The 12,897-nt window shown below is 38.9% G+C and overlaps 1 protein-coding gene across 1 annotated transcript; it reads right to left on the minus strand.

Annotated features, from left to right (window-relative positions):
- Positions 1–4,012: 4,012 nt before the first annotated feature.
- LOC136675358 (SLAM family member 7-like) lies at positions 4,013–12,328 on the minus strand. Its single transcript, XM_066651861.1, is given in 4 exon segments — positions 4,013–4,143; positions 4,519–4,782; positions 7,684–7,974; positions 12,274–12,328. Coding segments are annotated over 4 exon segments (741 nt in total).
- Positions 12,329–12,897: the final 569 nt, after the last annotated feature.

A 12,897-nucleotide genomic window follows, 5' to 3' on the forward strand; every position in this document is an offset into this window, starting at 1 on the left:
AGTTAAAAGGCAAATAAGAATTAAAAAGCATTCTACTTATTTATTTCAATAAATCTTTAATGTAATCTTAAAAATGCTAATTTATTTTGGGGTGAACTATGAGAACATGTTGACAGGCTGTGTTAGCTCTTACAGAAGCAAAGGCATGTTTGCTTGCAACATAGTATCAATCATGCAATGGAAAAAAAAGCTTCTTTTCCCCAGAAAATTGTTAAGATTGCTATAGACATGGTTTAAAATGAAAATGAAAATACCTGCTGATTGTTTCTTGATGGTGATGAAGACAACAATGACTATAAGAATGATTAAACCCACTGAAATCAAGGCAAACCTAAGCCAGGTTATTATTATTTCATATCTGGGCAGATTTTGTTATAACACATAGAGCTAATGGGCGGCATGGTGGCGCAGCAGGTAGGTGTCGCAGTCACAAAGCTCCAGGTGACTGTCTGTGAGGAGTGTGGTGTGTTCTCTCTGTGTCTGTGTGGGTTTTCTCCGGGTGACTGTCTGTGAGGAGTGTGGTGTGTTCTCCCTGTGTCTGTGTCTGTGTGGGTTTCCTCCGGGTGACTGTCTGTGAGGAGTGTGGTGTGTTCTCTCTGTGTCTGTGTGGGTTTTCTCCGGGTGACTGTCTGTGAGGAGTGTGGTGTGTTCTCCCTGTGTCTGTGTGGGTTTCCTCCGGGTGACTGTCTGTGAGGAGTGTGGTGTGTTCTCTCTGTGTCTGTGTGGGTTTTCTCCGGGTGACTGTCTGTGAGGAGTGTGGTGTGTTCTCCCTGTGTCTGTTTGGGTTTCCTCCGGGTGACTGTCTGTGAGGAGTGTGGTGTGTTCTCCCTGTGTCTGTGTGGGTTTCCTCCGGGTGACTGTCTGTGAGGAGTGTGGTGTGTTCTCTCTGTGTCTGTGTGGGTTTTCTCCGGGTGGTCCGGTTTCTTCCCACAGTCCAAAAACACACGTTCGTAGGTGGATTGGCGACTCAAATGTGTCCGTAGGTGTGAGTGAATGTGTGTGTGTCTGTGTTGCCCTGTGAAGGTTGCCCAGGGTGTGTTACCCAATGATTCCAGGTAGGCTCTGTACCCACCGCGACCCTGAACTGGATAAGGGTTACACATAATGAATGAATGAATGAACATAGAGCTAATGGAGAAGTCATGACCTCTGCAGGAGACGGTGATGTTACAAGGGTTACTGCTGGATCACTTTGGGAATGATCTAAGAACTGGAGCCTCCACTGGATCTGAGGTATACACACACACACACACACACACCACCAATAATTAATTCCTATGAAAGCCGTGGCACAGAGAGGTCTTAAAATTTCTTTAAAAGGTTATATTAAGGTCACAAACAGCAGCAAACTCAGTTTAAGTTTCATTAGTGTTGATCAGTTTTAGTAACCTTCCAGATAAATGTAAACTCTGGTAGAGGCTCCTGTGTGTGCAGCTGAACCACCAAACACCTCACTGCACTCTGAAGAGGAAGAAAATACAATAAAAACATTAATTAATAATAACACAGTTGCCCTAAGATTATACAGCATTTAAATGAATTTGGTGAAAATATATTTTAGATGTCTGTATCAATAATAATGATTAGTTAGTTATTGTAATTCCATATTGTTTACATGTTAGTCTTGTTTAAAGTCTTTAACAGTAAATCTATGTTTAGTCCACAGCTGTTTGTTCAGATTGAAACAGAGGAGACTCAACTGTGGAGAATTTTGGCTTTAAAAAATATTTAAAACAATGTTTAGTCTTAGGTTTCTACACAGGTTTACTGCATCGAGTTTAGTCATGTTCTAAGTGAAAAGAACAAACTTTTATGTAGCCGCATCACTTTCAGTGCTCAGGTTCTTTTTATTGGTTGCATTAGACATAGAAATTCAATAAACAAAACATTTGTACAGTCCCAACTTTATTAGAACTTCAAATACAATTAAATAAAACCATAAAATAGTGTGTATATTAATGTGCAGAGGTGTGTTCTGTGGAGAGGAAGTGTTCACTTTTTTCACTTAGTCATCAACAAAACATTAACAACTACTCCATCTGACTGTGTGTTAACTGTAATTCAACATTTCTTTAATTTATTATTTAGTTTAACACATGATTTAGATTAGGCACAATCTGTACTCTCCAGTGTCACATACTGACAACAAGCACCGTCTGTTTGGCCACCTGCCTCTGACATCATACATTCTAAACACTTAAAGGAATACAATGTAAGAATTGGCTTTGATGTCTCCTGAGCGCCCCCTACCTGCTGCTGAATGTAATTCACATTTACAGTACTTTCATGAAATCAAGTCTCACACCCATCTCTCTCTCTCTCTCTCTTTCTCTCTCTCTGTGTTCATCATTTGAAGTGAGGGGTTTATTTATATACACACACCAGTAGGTGGCAGTAAAGCATCATGATTCACAAAATTAACGTGTTTGCACGTTCATAACGCGTTAACACATACATACCTTCGCGTGTTAACACGAAATTATATGCTATGTGTTAACGCGGAGAATCCAACACATTTAGAGACCAACGGCGTTCCATACAGGTCTGTAAGTCCTTAGCTATGGAATGCGTTTGGTCTCTAAACGTGTTGAATTCTCTGTGTATATATACCACTCACTTCAAATGATGACCACCACAGAATTCACTGCTGAAAAAAGCCATTTTTAAATAAAATAAAATAAAATAAAACATGAGTAAATTAATGTATCTTTAAACATATTATACATGTTTACAGAAAGAGGAGGATCTGGAAAGTTCATTTCACTATGGGTTTGACAACGTATTATTTAGCAGTATGCTTTTAAAAGGATGTATATAATTTATCAATGTGAGTGAATTGCACCTCGGTATGAATCACACACATGGTGTGAGAGAATAGTAATGCTTGTTTGATTTAAAATTATGAAAAGCTTTAGAGCATGTTATGAAGTTTATGTAATAATATGCATGTTTACAAATTTTAAGGTATTAAACACCAGAGTCTTTTATTGTGAAAACTAAACTTCTAGTTGCCATGGGGATAAGCTTACTATTATTGCTGTCTTCACACTGTTCATGAAGGGCTCAACGTAGCCATAGGTCAGCACTTAGCTCACTATGAATAATTCAGATGAAACGTAGGGACTACGTTCACAAAGGATTTATGTTTTGTGTCAGCTACAGTGGTTGATGCAAATCCTATTATGAAAATGTAAGTACGCAAGGATTTGAGGCCTCCCATTGGCGAAAACCTTAAGAAGCGTGTAAACATGTCATTTTTGGTCAAAATTTTACGTTTTAACACGCACATTTTTAATAACGTGTTAACGTGCATGTGTTCACACGTTTAGAACCCAATGGCGTTCCATACTTAGCCATCAATACGTGTTCTTGTCTGTACTTGTATTCTTTGGAAACGTCATCAGTCTCAGCCCAAGTACTTTTCTGTTCCGCATCTAGCCAAGTACAGTTCAAATACCCAGACGTGTTCTTGCTCCGCCCGTAATGTCAAGGATGCACTGGGACGTGACTTCTGTAGACTTGAGTCAGATATCCCAGAATGCATTTCGCACCAACCTCAGTGCTATTAATGTTTTTGCGGCAATGAGACTGTGACTCATCAAGTACGTTCCAATTACATGACGACCACAGCGTCCTCGGGAGTTTGTACTCGCGAGTGGAACTAGAGATCACATTTTGTTATTGGCTAATGCTCATTATTTTTTTGTTTAAATAATAGGCAATTAATCTGTATAACACATTAATTTACGGAGCCCCTAAGGTAACATGGTGGGTTTATTTAGCAAGTTTTGGCCACTATATAGTATTTTGAGGCCACAAAATAACATATTGATGCCAAAAAATAGTATTTTGAGGCCACGAAATAGTATTTTGAAGCCACTAAATAATATATTGAGGCCACAAAATAATATATTTCAGATTTCAGTTGGTCCAAAAAAAATTATAATGAGAGATTACATAATAGAATGTTTTAAGCTGTAACAGCTGTAATTAACTGTGTAACAGTATGAGTTTAAGATGATTTCCTGAGTCTTCCTCTGATGTGGACAGTGACGACTGCAGACACCATGAGGATCAGAGCAGTGGAAAACAGCACAATCTTCAGTAAACACACAGATACACCAGCAGAGGGAGAAACTGAGTCTGAAACACACAACACACACAAATTGTCACCCAACTGTCTACACCCAAGTTTAAATATATATTTTTATTTCACTTACCATTAATATAATTGCTTATTTATTTCTCTATTTTCTATTTTCTATTATCTATTTCCTTGTCTTTACAACAATGAGATTTTTTTTGATGAACTGAGCCATTGACTGACTGGCTGAAAAGAACCAGATCGCAAGAATCAATTTTCCTCTCTGGTTTTGACTGCTGTATCAGATCCTGGGAAGCCATGTGGGAGCCATGGATAAACAGGTTTCACTCTTCCCTTATCATCATCAATTGTATATGGGTGTTTGTTTTCTTTTCTGTCTCTACTTTTGGGACGCACTGTGTCTCAATACACACCTTCATTAGCACAGTCCAGTTTAAGTTTTTCCATCTCCAAAACATCCCTCTTCCAGCTGACTGGGTTGCTATGGTTACAGATGATGGCACTGTTGCTGACAAACAGTGTAAGAACACAACCTTCAAATGCTGTCTCTTTCCTCTTTTCACAGGTTTCCTCATCACAGCTGGAGTTTATAGAGAGGTGATGAGTTCTACAGGAGACAGTGATGTTACAGGTTTCCTTGTTTAGCTGGTATTTCAGGACTGGAGCCTCCACTGGGTCTGGGGTAAAACATATGCAGACAGTTAGGCAAGATAAATCACTCAGCACTGATCACACTCATTAAAACCCTCAATCAAACTACTTCTCATCCTGATCTCATCCTGTACCTCTGAATGACTAGCATTCCTATAATTTTTGGGGTACAGCTTCATACGCATTTATACCCTGAACACTTTTCCAAAAACATCAGCCTTTATGGACGTGGTTCATGCATTTTCTTCCTTGTACTCTCTCTGTATTTCTTCCTCTCTCGAGGTTCGAGGCGCATTAAAAATGATCAGGGCTATCACTTTGGAGGGCCAAGCCAGGCAACATCCCTGCTGTCTTGGGACCACTGAAGTTGAAAAATGCATGTATTAATGCTACCAAGCCAACTGTTAATGAGCCTCATTCATAAAACCTTTCTTAAAAACACAAGCAAACTGCATGTAATTTACCAGTTAAATGGACAAACTTTCCGCCAGATTTATAAACACTGCATAAACACCAGATTTTTAGTAGAATAGATAGATAGATAGATCACTTTATTAATCCCAATGGGGGAATTGAAGTGTCACAGCAGCACAAGTACAGTAAAAAACAGGACATATTACAATAGGAATAAAAATAAGAGTAAGGATATATCAAAAGTAATCTATAAGAAAGTGTGATGTGCAGTAGTTTTCTGGCATTGTAACATGGATGTTACTAAATAAAGTTTTTTTCCATTGCATGTAATAAAGGTAATAAATCAGGTCCTGGAGAGGGTGAGATATGTTGTCCATTACAGTTGTGAGTTTGTTGGGTGTCCTTCCTTTGACTATTACCTTAAAACCCAGTGAGCAGCCCGGTCCAGTGAGTCACTCCAGGTCCTTCATGATGTGGGATGTGAGTGTGACAAGCCTGTAGTCGTTGTACAAAGAGGCGACTAACAACATCTTTGGGACAGGAACCAGGCAGGATGTTTTCCAGAGTACTGGAACTCGCTGTTGCTTGAAACTCAGATTGAAGATATGCTGGGAAATCTCACACAACCTTTGTACCCTCCTAAATTGTTCCCTGTCCTTTGACTTGAAGGCCTGCTTCTTCTTGTTTAACATATGGGGAAACAACGCACATGTTGACTGGGATATCAGCATCAGTGCAGAAATTAATATAGACTGTAATGCAGTCTGTAATCCCATTTATGTCCTCATCAGCTGGTTCACACAAAACTCCGCAGTCAGTTGTCTCAAAGCAAGCCTGCAGAGCCTTCTCTACTTCTGGTGTCCACCTCCTGTTTGTTTTCTTTTCCACAGGTTTCTTTAAGACTACTGGTCGGTATGTAGGAGATAGTAGAACCAGGTTGAGGAAGAGCATGTGAACTGTAAGAGTCCTTCACATTTGTATGCAAAAGATCTAGCACTCTGTTCTCCTTGGATGTACATTTCACAAACTGGAGGAAATGTGGTAGTGAAGAGGAGACTGAAACATGATTAAAATCTCCTGAGATGGCAATGAAGCTGTTAGGATTCTGAGTCTGCAGTCTCGCTATAACAGAGTGTATGATGTCACATGTCACTTCCGCGATAGCTGCCAGTGGGATGTAAACAACTACAACAATATCAGTCATTAATTCCCTCAGCAGATAGTACGGGCGTAAGCTGACAGCTTTAAATTCATCGTTCAAGCAACAGTGACGCACTTTCACAGTAACATGTCCCAGTGTAAACCATATGTTGTTAACAAACAATGCAATGCCTCCACCTTTCCTCTTACCACTCAGTTTAGCATCTCTGTAACGCTGAACCATCTGAAAGCCAGGAATCAAGACATTAAAGTCTAGAATATCAGCATGAAGCCATGTTTCAGAAAAACACAGTACACTGCATTTCCGATGCTGGGTCTCAGTCAGTGCAATCAGCTCATCCATTTTATTCCCCATGATGATGAAGGGGATGAAAGGCTTGTAAAGGTTTAGAGGTAGAGGTTTGAGGGGTAGATTTATTGCATGCATTTGGGGCCAAAATCATCTTAATTCTAAAGTTTGGACTTCTATGGCAAAGAAGGAAGCAAAAAGGAATACAGATTATGCAGTAAAACAATGAATATTAATAGAAAGCAGAGACTAAGGATATTAAAGAAAGGTACACGGACAAGGACCAGGGAACAGAGATAGGAAATTTAACAGAGAACAAGACAGATTAATGTAAAGAGGAACACTAAGGTGTAATACTCAAGATAGACAGCGCAAGAAAGAGTAAAACAATACAAAGACAGAAATCTGACTCAAAGAATCACAAGAGAAACACAGAGAGGTGCACCAAGAAAACAGACTCAGGCCGTTAGATGCAAAGACTAGACATTAAAGCAAAAGATTGCAGACAAACACAGCAATGAAGAAAAAATAACAAACAAGGGACACCTGGAGCAGCAGGGGCATAGGGCAGACACAGGAGACAAGCCTGAAATAGGTCCTTATTTACTATTCCCTATATTACTCACTATACAGTGCACTATTATACGAAACTGAATTCAGTAAGGTAGTGAATGATTTTGATCACTACCTCCTGCAGGTGTTTACCAAATGATACCAAGCATTGTGGGTATCCCAATGTGTAGTTTACATGGGTTGTATCATTTGCAGTGCATTGTGGGATTGTTTGAGTGCACTGAAAATTGTCCACTATGTTTTCAGATACTTCTACAAAATGGCGAAACCCCAAGAAATTTGTATTATATAGTGATTAAACAACAGTCTTTGGGAACTCTTATTCCATAGTATATGTAAACAGAAAACACATAAAAGGACAGAAAGCAGGGAGAAGTTGCAAAGAGGATAAAAAAACCAGAGAACAAAGAGATTAGCAAAATAAGAGAGAAAATATGATGATTGACTAGACTGCAATTTTTGTACTTGGTTCCCATTTTAAAAAACTTACCCAGCACAGAGAGTGTGAAATTGGCAACTACTTTCACTTCTTGGCCTGATGTTTTTGCTTTATAGACTCCACTATCATTCTTCTGTAAGTTCTTCAGTGTCAGACTGTAGCTTTCCTCATTGAACTCCACTCTACCTCCCTAAAGGTTTTTTGTGTCTTTATGTTTTTTTAAATATATTACAATATTTTTTGTTTCATTAAACACCCAGGCAAAGGTAGTAAACTCCGGTACATGAGCCTGTGTGTTGAGTTGAACAGCATGACCAACCAACCCAAACACATCACTGGACACTGTAGAAAAAAAAAAGACAAAGACAAGTCGTTTATTTATTTTGTGATTGTTCCAGCTGACTTTATATATCTTGGAATGTTGGGAATATTTCCCTTCAAAAGGAGAGTCATTTTAATCAGGAGATTGTCCAGAGTTCTTTTTTTGAGCATTTGTTGTTCATCTGCTCCAAAACCAAATTTACAATACTAAAATGGTCTCTTGTATCAAACACGGAATCCCACTCTTTGTGAGCCTCTCAGTATGTGTGTGTGGAGAGGCAGAGAGAGTGGAGGGAACGGGGGCTATGGTGAATGTGGGCTCTCTTGACCCGTCATTCAGTGTGGAGAAGCAATAGAGGGGAGAGAGGGAGGGGATGGGCAGTTTTTCACATTCAAACGTATATGTTTAATGTATTGGGGTGATGTCGAAATTTTGCTTACATTTGCAAGTATATGGCCTTAAATGCCATTGCTGCGTTGCTGCGTAGTGTAGTGTATACACAGATCAACCATAACTTTATGACGACATCCTTGTTTCGACAATCACTTTCCACTCTTTGATTTCCACAGACCACCAAACCATTTGTTGCTCTGTATAGTTTAATTCACACTGATCTTCAATGTTCAGGACCTCCACTGGACACCTCCACTTTGGGTGGTGGATCATTCTCAGTACAGCACTTCCATCTGGTGGTGGTGTGTTAATGTGTGTTGTGCTGGAACAAGTGGATCAGATAAAGCAGTGCTGCTGGAGTTTTAAATCACTGTGTCCACTCACTGTCCACTTTGTTAAACACACACATCTTGTTGGTCCACCTTGTAGATGTAAAGTGAGAGACATTAGCTCATCTGATGCTGCGCAGTGTGTGGTGGTCATCCTCTAGTTCTTTGTCAGTGGACACAGCATGCTAAATGCTGGAGGTTCTTGGTTGGTAGACTAGTCTCAGTCCAGCACTGACACTGAGGGATTTAAAAAAAGCCACCACCCAAATCATACATGCTCTGTGGCGGTGCTGACCTTTGATGAACAGGGTGAAAGGGAGCAGTCAGGGTGGATGGACTCCAGTATAACTGTATAATCTGCTGCTCATGTGGTCAGCGGAGCTAAGTTAATGGACAGTGAGTTTAGAAACATGGAGGTGTCCCTAATGTTATGGCTGATGAGTTTATATGCAGTAGGCTGCGTGATTAATCATATTTTTATAGTTATCACAATATGCATTTTTGCAATAAAATTTTGTACCAAAAAGGAAGACACAGGATGTGGGAATACTTTGGTTTTAAATGAGATGGCCATGCTCAGTCCAAAGTTTTCTGCAAAGCATGCTGCCGACTCCTTGTAGTTACCATCACAGGAAACACGATAGGAAACTTTACCATCATTTAAGGCGGTGGTTCCCAAAGATTTTGGGCACAGCAAGGCAATGAGGCCGGTGGGTCATAGCGAGATCCCCGCGTGCGAATTCAAGAGACGCCTTGGCTGTTCTGGGCACATTCCCGATAGCGCGAAGCACACGAGACGCTGCCGCCATATTTTTGTGATCTGCGAAATGTGCGAAAGTTTGAGAACGTCTGACTCACAGTTCAACCACACACACAAAAAAAGTTTGGTGAAGTGTTTCGCAAAATCTAAAAGCCTTCCTTTCATGATGATGCAGCTCCACGATCCTTATTTTTTTTTTCTAAATATTGTATGAAGTTTTTATCTTATGTTTTATAAAAGGAAATAAATATTTAAAAAAAGGACCAATATATACATTCCTAGTAAGTCTATTTTTGCTTGTTAGAACCTAATAATGCCCAATATGGCTTTTCACGGCCCAAACATAAACCATGCAATGTATATTTGAAGTAATTTATAAAACAAAACAAAAAAAACTTATGAAAAAATAGATTTTGATTTCCAAAAAAAAAAAATACTATGAAATACCACATGTGATTCTCTTTTTAGACTTGAATAAATATCAAAATAAATATATTTGGAGCACTCAACCTTTTCTGGTAAAGTTCTATAAATAAATCAACATCTGTGGTTCACTGTTGATTTCTCTAGAGTCATTTATTGTGAAAAAAAAAAAAACTGAGTGTCTACATTTGAACTATCTTAGGGTCAAAAACCACATATTTTTCTACTTTAAAGTGCCCTTTTACACAAAAACCCAACTATTTTCATTTATTCCAAGTACTTAAAAAGTAATCATTCTAATTTGGCAGTTAGCTATTAATCGGAAATTCAGAAAAATAATTAGAACCAAAAAGGTGTATTTAGTCTACAGCTTGATCACATATTTAATCTTTATTCAGATAAAACTCAGCAGGAGAAGTGGGAAATAGAGGAGACTCAACTGTGGAAAATTTTGGTTTTAAAAAATACAGCAATCAATATTTAATTATTAGGCTTAGGTTTAAACCTAGGTTTACTTCAGTCAGGTCAGCGCACTCTTCTTTAGGTTACAGCTGTACATCTTTGTTCCAGTGAAATATTTGCTGATGTTCTAATTTGAAAAAACTGAAAGTAAATATGGCCCTGTTTATCAGTTTCTGTTTATGTGTTTGACATTAAAAATAAAGAAAAAAATATTTGTCTAAATATATGTACAAACCGGATTCCAAAAAATTTGGGACACTAAACAAATTGTGAATAAAAACTGAATGCAATGATGTGGAGATGCCAACATCTAATATTTTATTCAGAATAGAAAACAAATCACAGATCAAAAGTTTAAACTGAGAGAATGTATCATTTTAAGGGAAAAATATGTTGTTTCAAAATTTCATGGCATCAACAAATCCCAAAAAAGTTGGGACAAGGCCATTTTTTACCACTGTGTGGCATCCCCCCTTCTTACAACACTCAACAGACGTCTGGGGACAGAGGAGATCAGTTTCTCAAGTTTAGAAATAGGAATGCTCTCCCATTCATGTCTAATACAGGCCTCTAACTGTTCAATCGTCTTGGGCCTTCTTTGTCGCACCTTCCTCTTTATGATGCGCCAAATGTTCTCTACAGGTGAAAGACCTGGACTGCAGGCTGCCATTTCAGTCCCCGGATCCTTCTCCTACGTAGCCATGATGCAGAATGTAGTCTGGCATTATCTTGTTGAAAAATGCAGGGTCTTCCCTGAGAGAGATGACATCTATATGGGAGCATATGTTGTTCTAGAACCTGAACATAGTTCTCTGCCCATGCCACAAGCACTCATGCAACCCCATACCATCAGTGATGCAGGCTTCTGAATGGAGCGTTGATAACAGCTTGGGTTATCCTTGTCCTCTCTGGTCTGGTTGACATGGCGTCCCAGTGTTCCATAAAGAACTTCAAATCGTGACTCATCTGACCACAGAACAGTCTTCCATTTTGCCATACTCCATTTTAAAAGACCCCTGGCCCAGTGCAAACGTCTGAGCTTGTGGAGCTTGCTTAGAAATGGCTTCCTCTTTGCACTGTAGAGTTTCAGCTGGCAACGGCGGATGGCACGGTGGATTGTGTTCACTGACCATGCTTTCTGGAAGTATTCCTGAGCCCATTCTGTTATTTCCTTGACAGTGGCATTTCTGTTTGAGGTGCAGTGACGTTTAAGGGCCCGGAGATCACGAGCATCCAGTAGAGTTTTACGGCCTTGACCCTTACGCACAGCAATTGTTCCAGATTCTCTGAATCTTTTGATGATCTTATGCACGGTTGATGATGATAACTTAAAAGTCTTTGCTATGTTACGCTGGGTAACACCATTCTGGTATCGCTGCACTATCTTTCTGCACAACAATGGTGGAATTGGTGATCCTCTTACCAGAGAGACACTGACACTCTGAGAAGCTCTTTTTATACACAATCATGTTGTCAATTGACCTAATTAGTGTTAATTGGTCTTCCAATGAATAAAATATTGACATTTGCCATCTCCACATCATTGCATTCAGTTTTAATTCACAATTTGTTTAGTGTCCCAACTTTTTTGGAATCCAGTTTGTATATTTCCCATTTAAAATTAAATATATAGAAATACTAATAAATCAAACCAAGTCATATGTACATTAATGTGCAGACGTACGTTTAAGTATTCACTTATTTTCACTTATTCATCAAGTAAAACATCTTCAGACACTACTCCATCTGACTGTGTGTTAACTGTAATTTAACGTGTTTAATTTGTTATTGAGCTTAAAATATCATTTAGTTTAAGCCCAACCTCTACACAGCAGTGTCATGAAGTGTGAACAACGTCAGCACCGTCTGTGAAACTGACCCTCCTCAGAAATGATACATTACTCAGACACTAAACACTTCAGAGATTCATTTCAGAGATGTTCAGTTCTTACCTGTGCTGGAGCTCAGAGTGAACAGAGTGAAGATCAGCTGGAGCATCAGCGCCATGTTACAGTTTATGAGAAGCTTCGTTTTTAGAAGTAAGAAGGAAGCTCTGAATAATCCCTCCTCTGTCCGTTTGGTTCATTAAAAAAACTATGAAAACACCCCAAAAGGCTTTCATTATTTCTTTCTAACTCATAAAGACAAAGATAAATACAATGTAATTAAAACAAAACAAAGACAGTGCCCAGACATTTTGGATTTGTATTTTATGAAGAATGTGCTCTTGAGGAACAGAGAGAATGATGCAGACTTCTCTTTTGAGAGTTTTTTTTTAAATTTATTTTTTAATGCAGTTTTCTCTGGTGGAACTTTAGTGGGTGGGACTAGGTTTGGTTTGTGATGTCAGATCAGCCACAGAACCAATAAGTGTGATATGATGTCATCACTCACCTCCCTAAAGACACACTGTCTTTCAGTCCATTTGGCCTCTAAAGCCCTGTTGGGGGTGACAGAGCTTCTCAGGGGAAAGTTATGTAACATGTCACATGTCTCTACAGCGATGAAAATCATGAACCTAATTATAAAATTGAACTGTGTTATAGTTTATAAAGGAAGTGTTAGTTACTGAAACA

The sequence above is a fragment of the Hoplias malabaricus genome, chromosome X1 (genome assembly GCF_029633855.1).
Source record: "Hoplias malabaricus isolate fHopMal1 chromosome X1, fHopMal1.hap1, whole genome shotgun sequence".
Taxonomy (NCBI): Eukaryota; Metazoa; Chordata; class Actinopteri; order Characiformes; family Erythrinidae; genus Hoplias; species Hoplias malabaricus.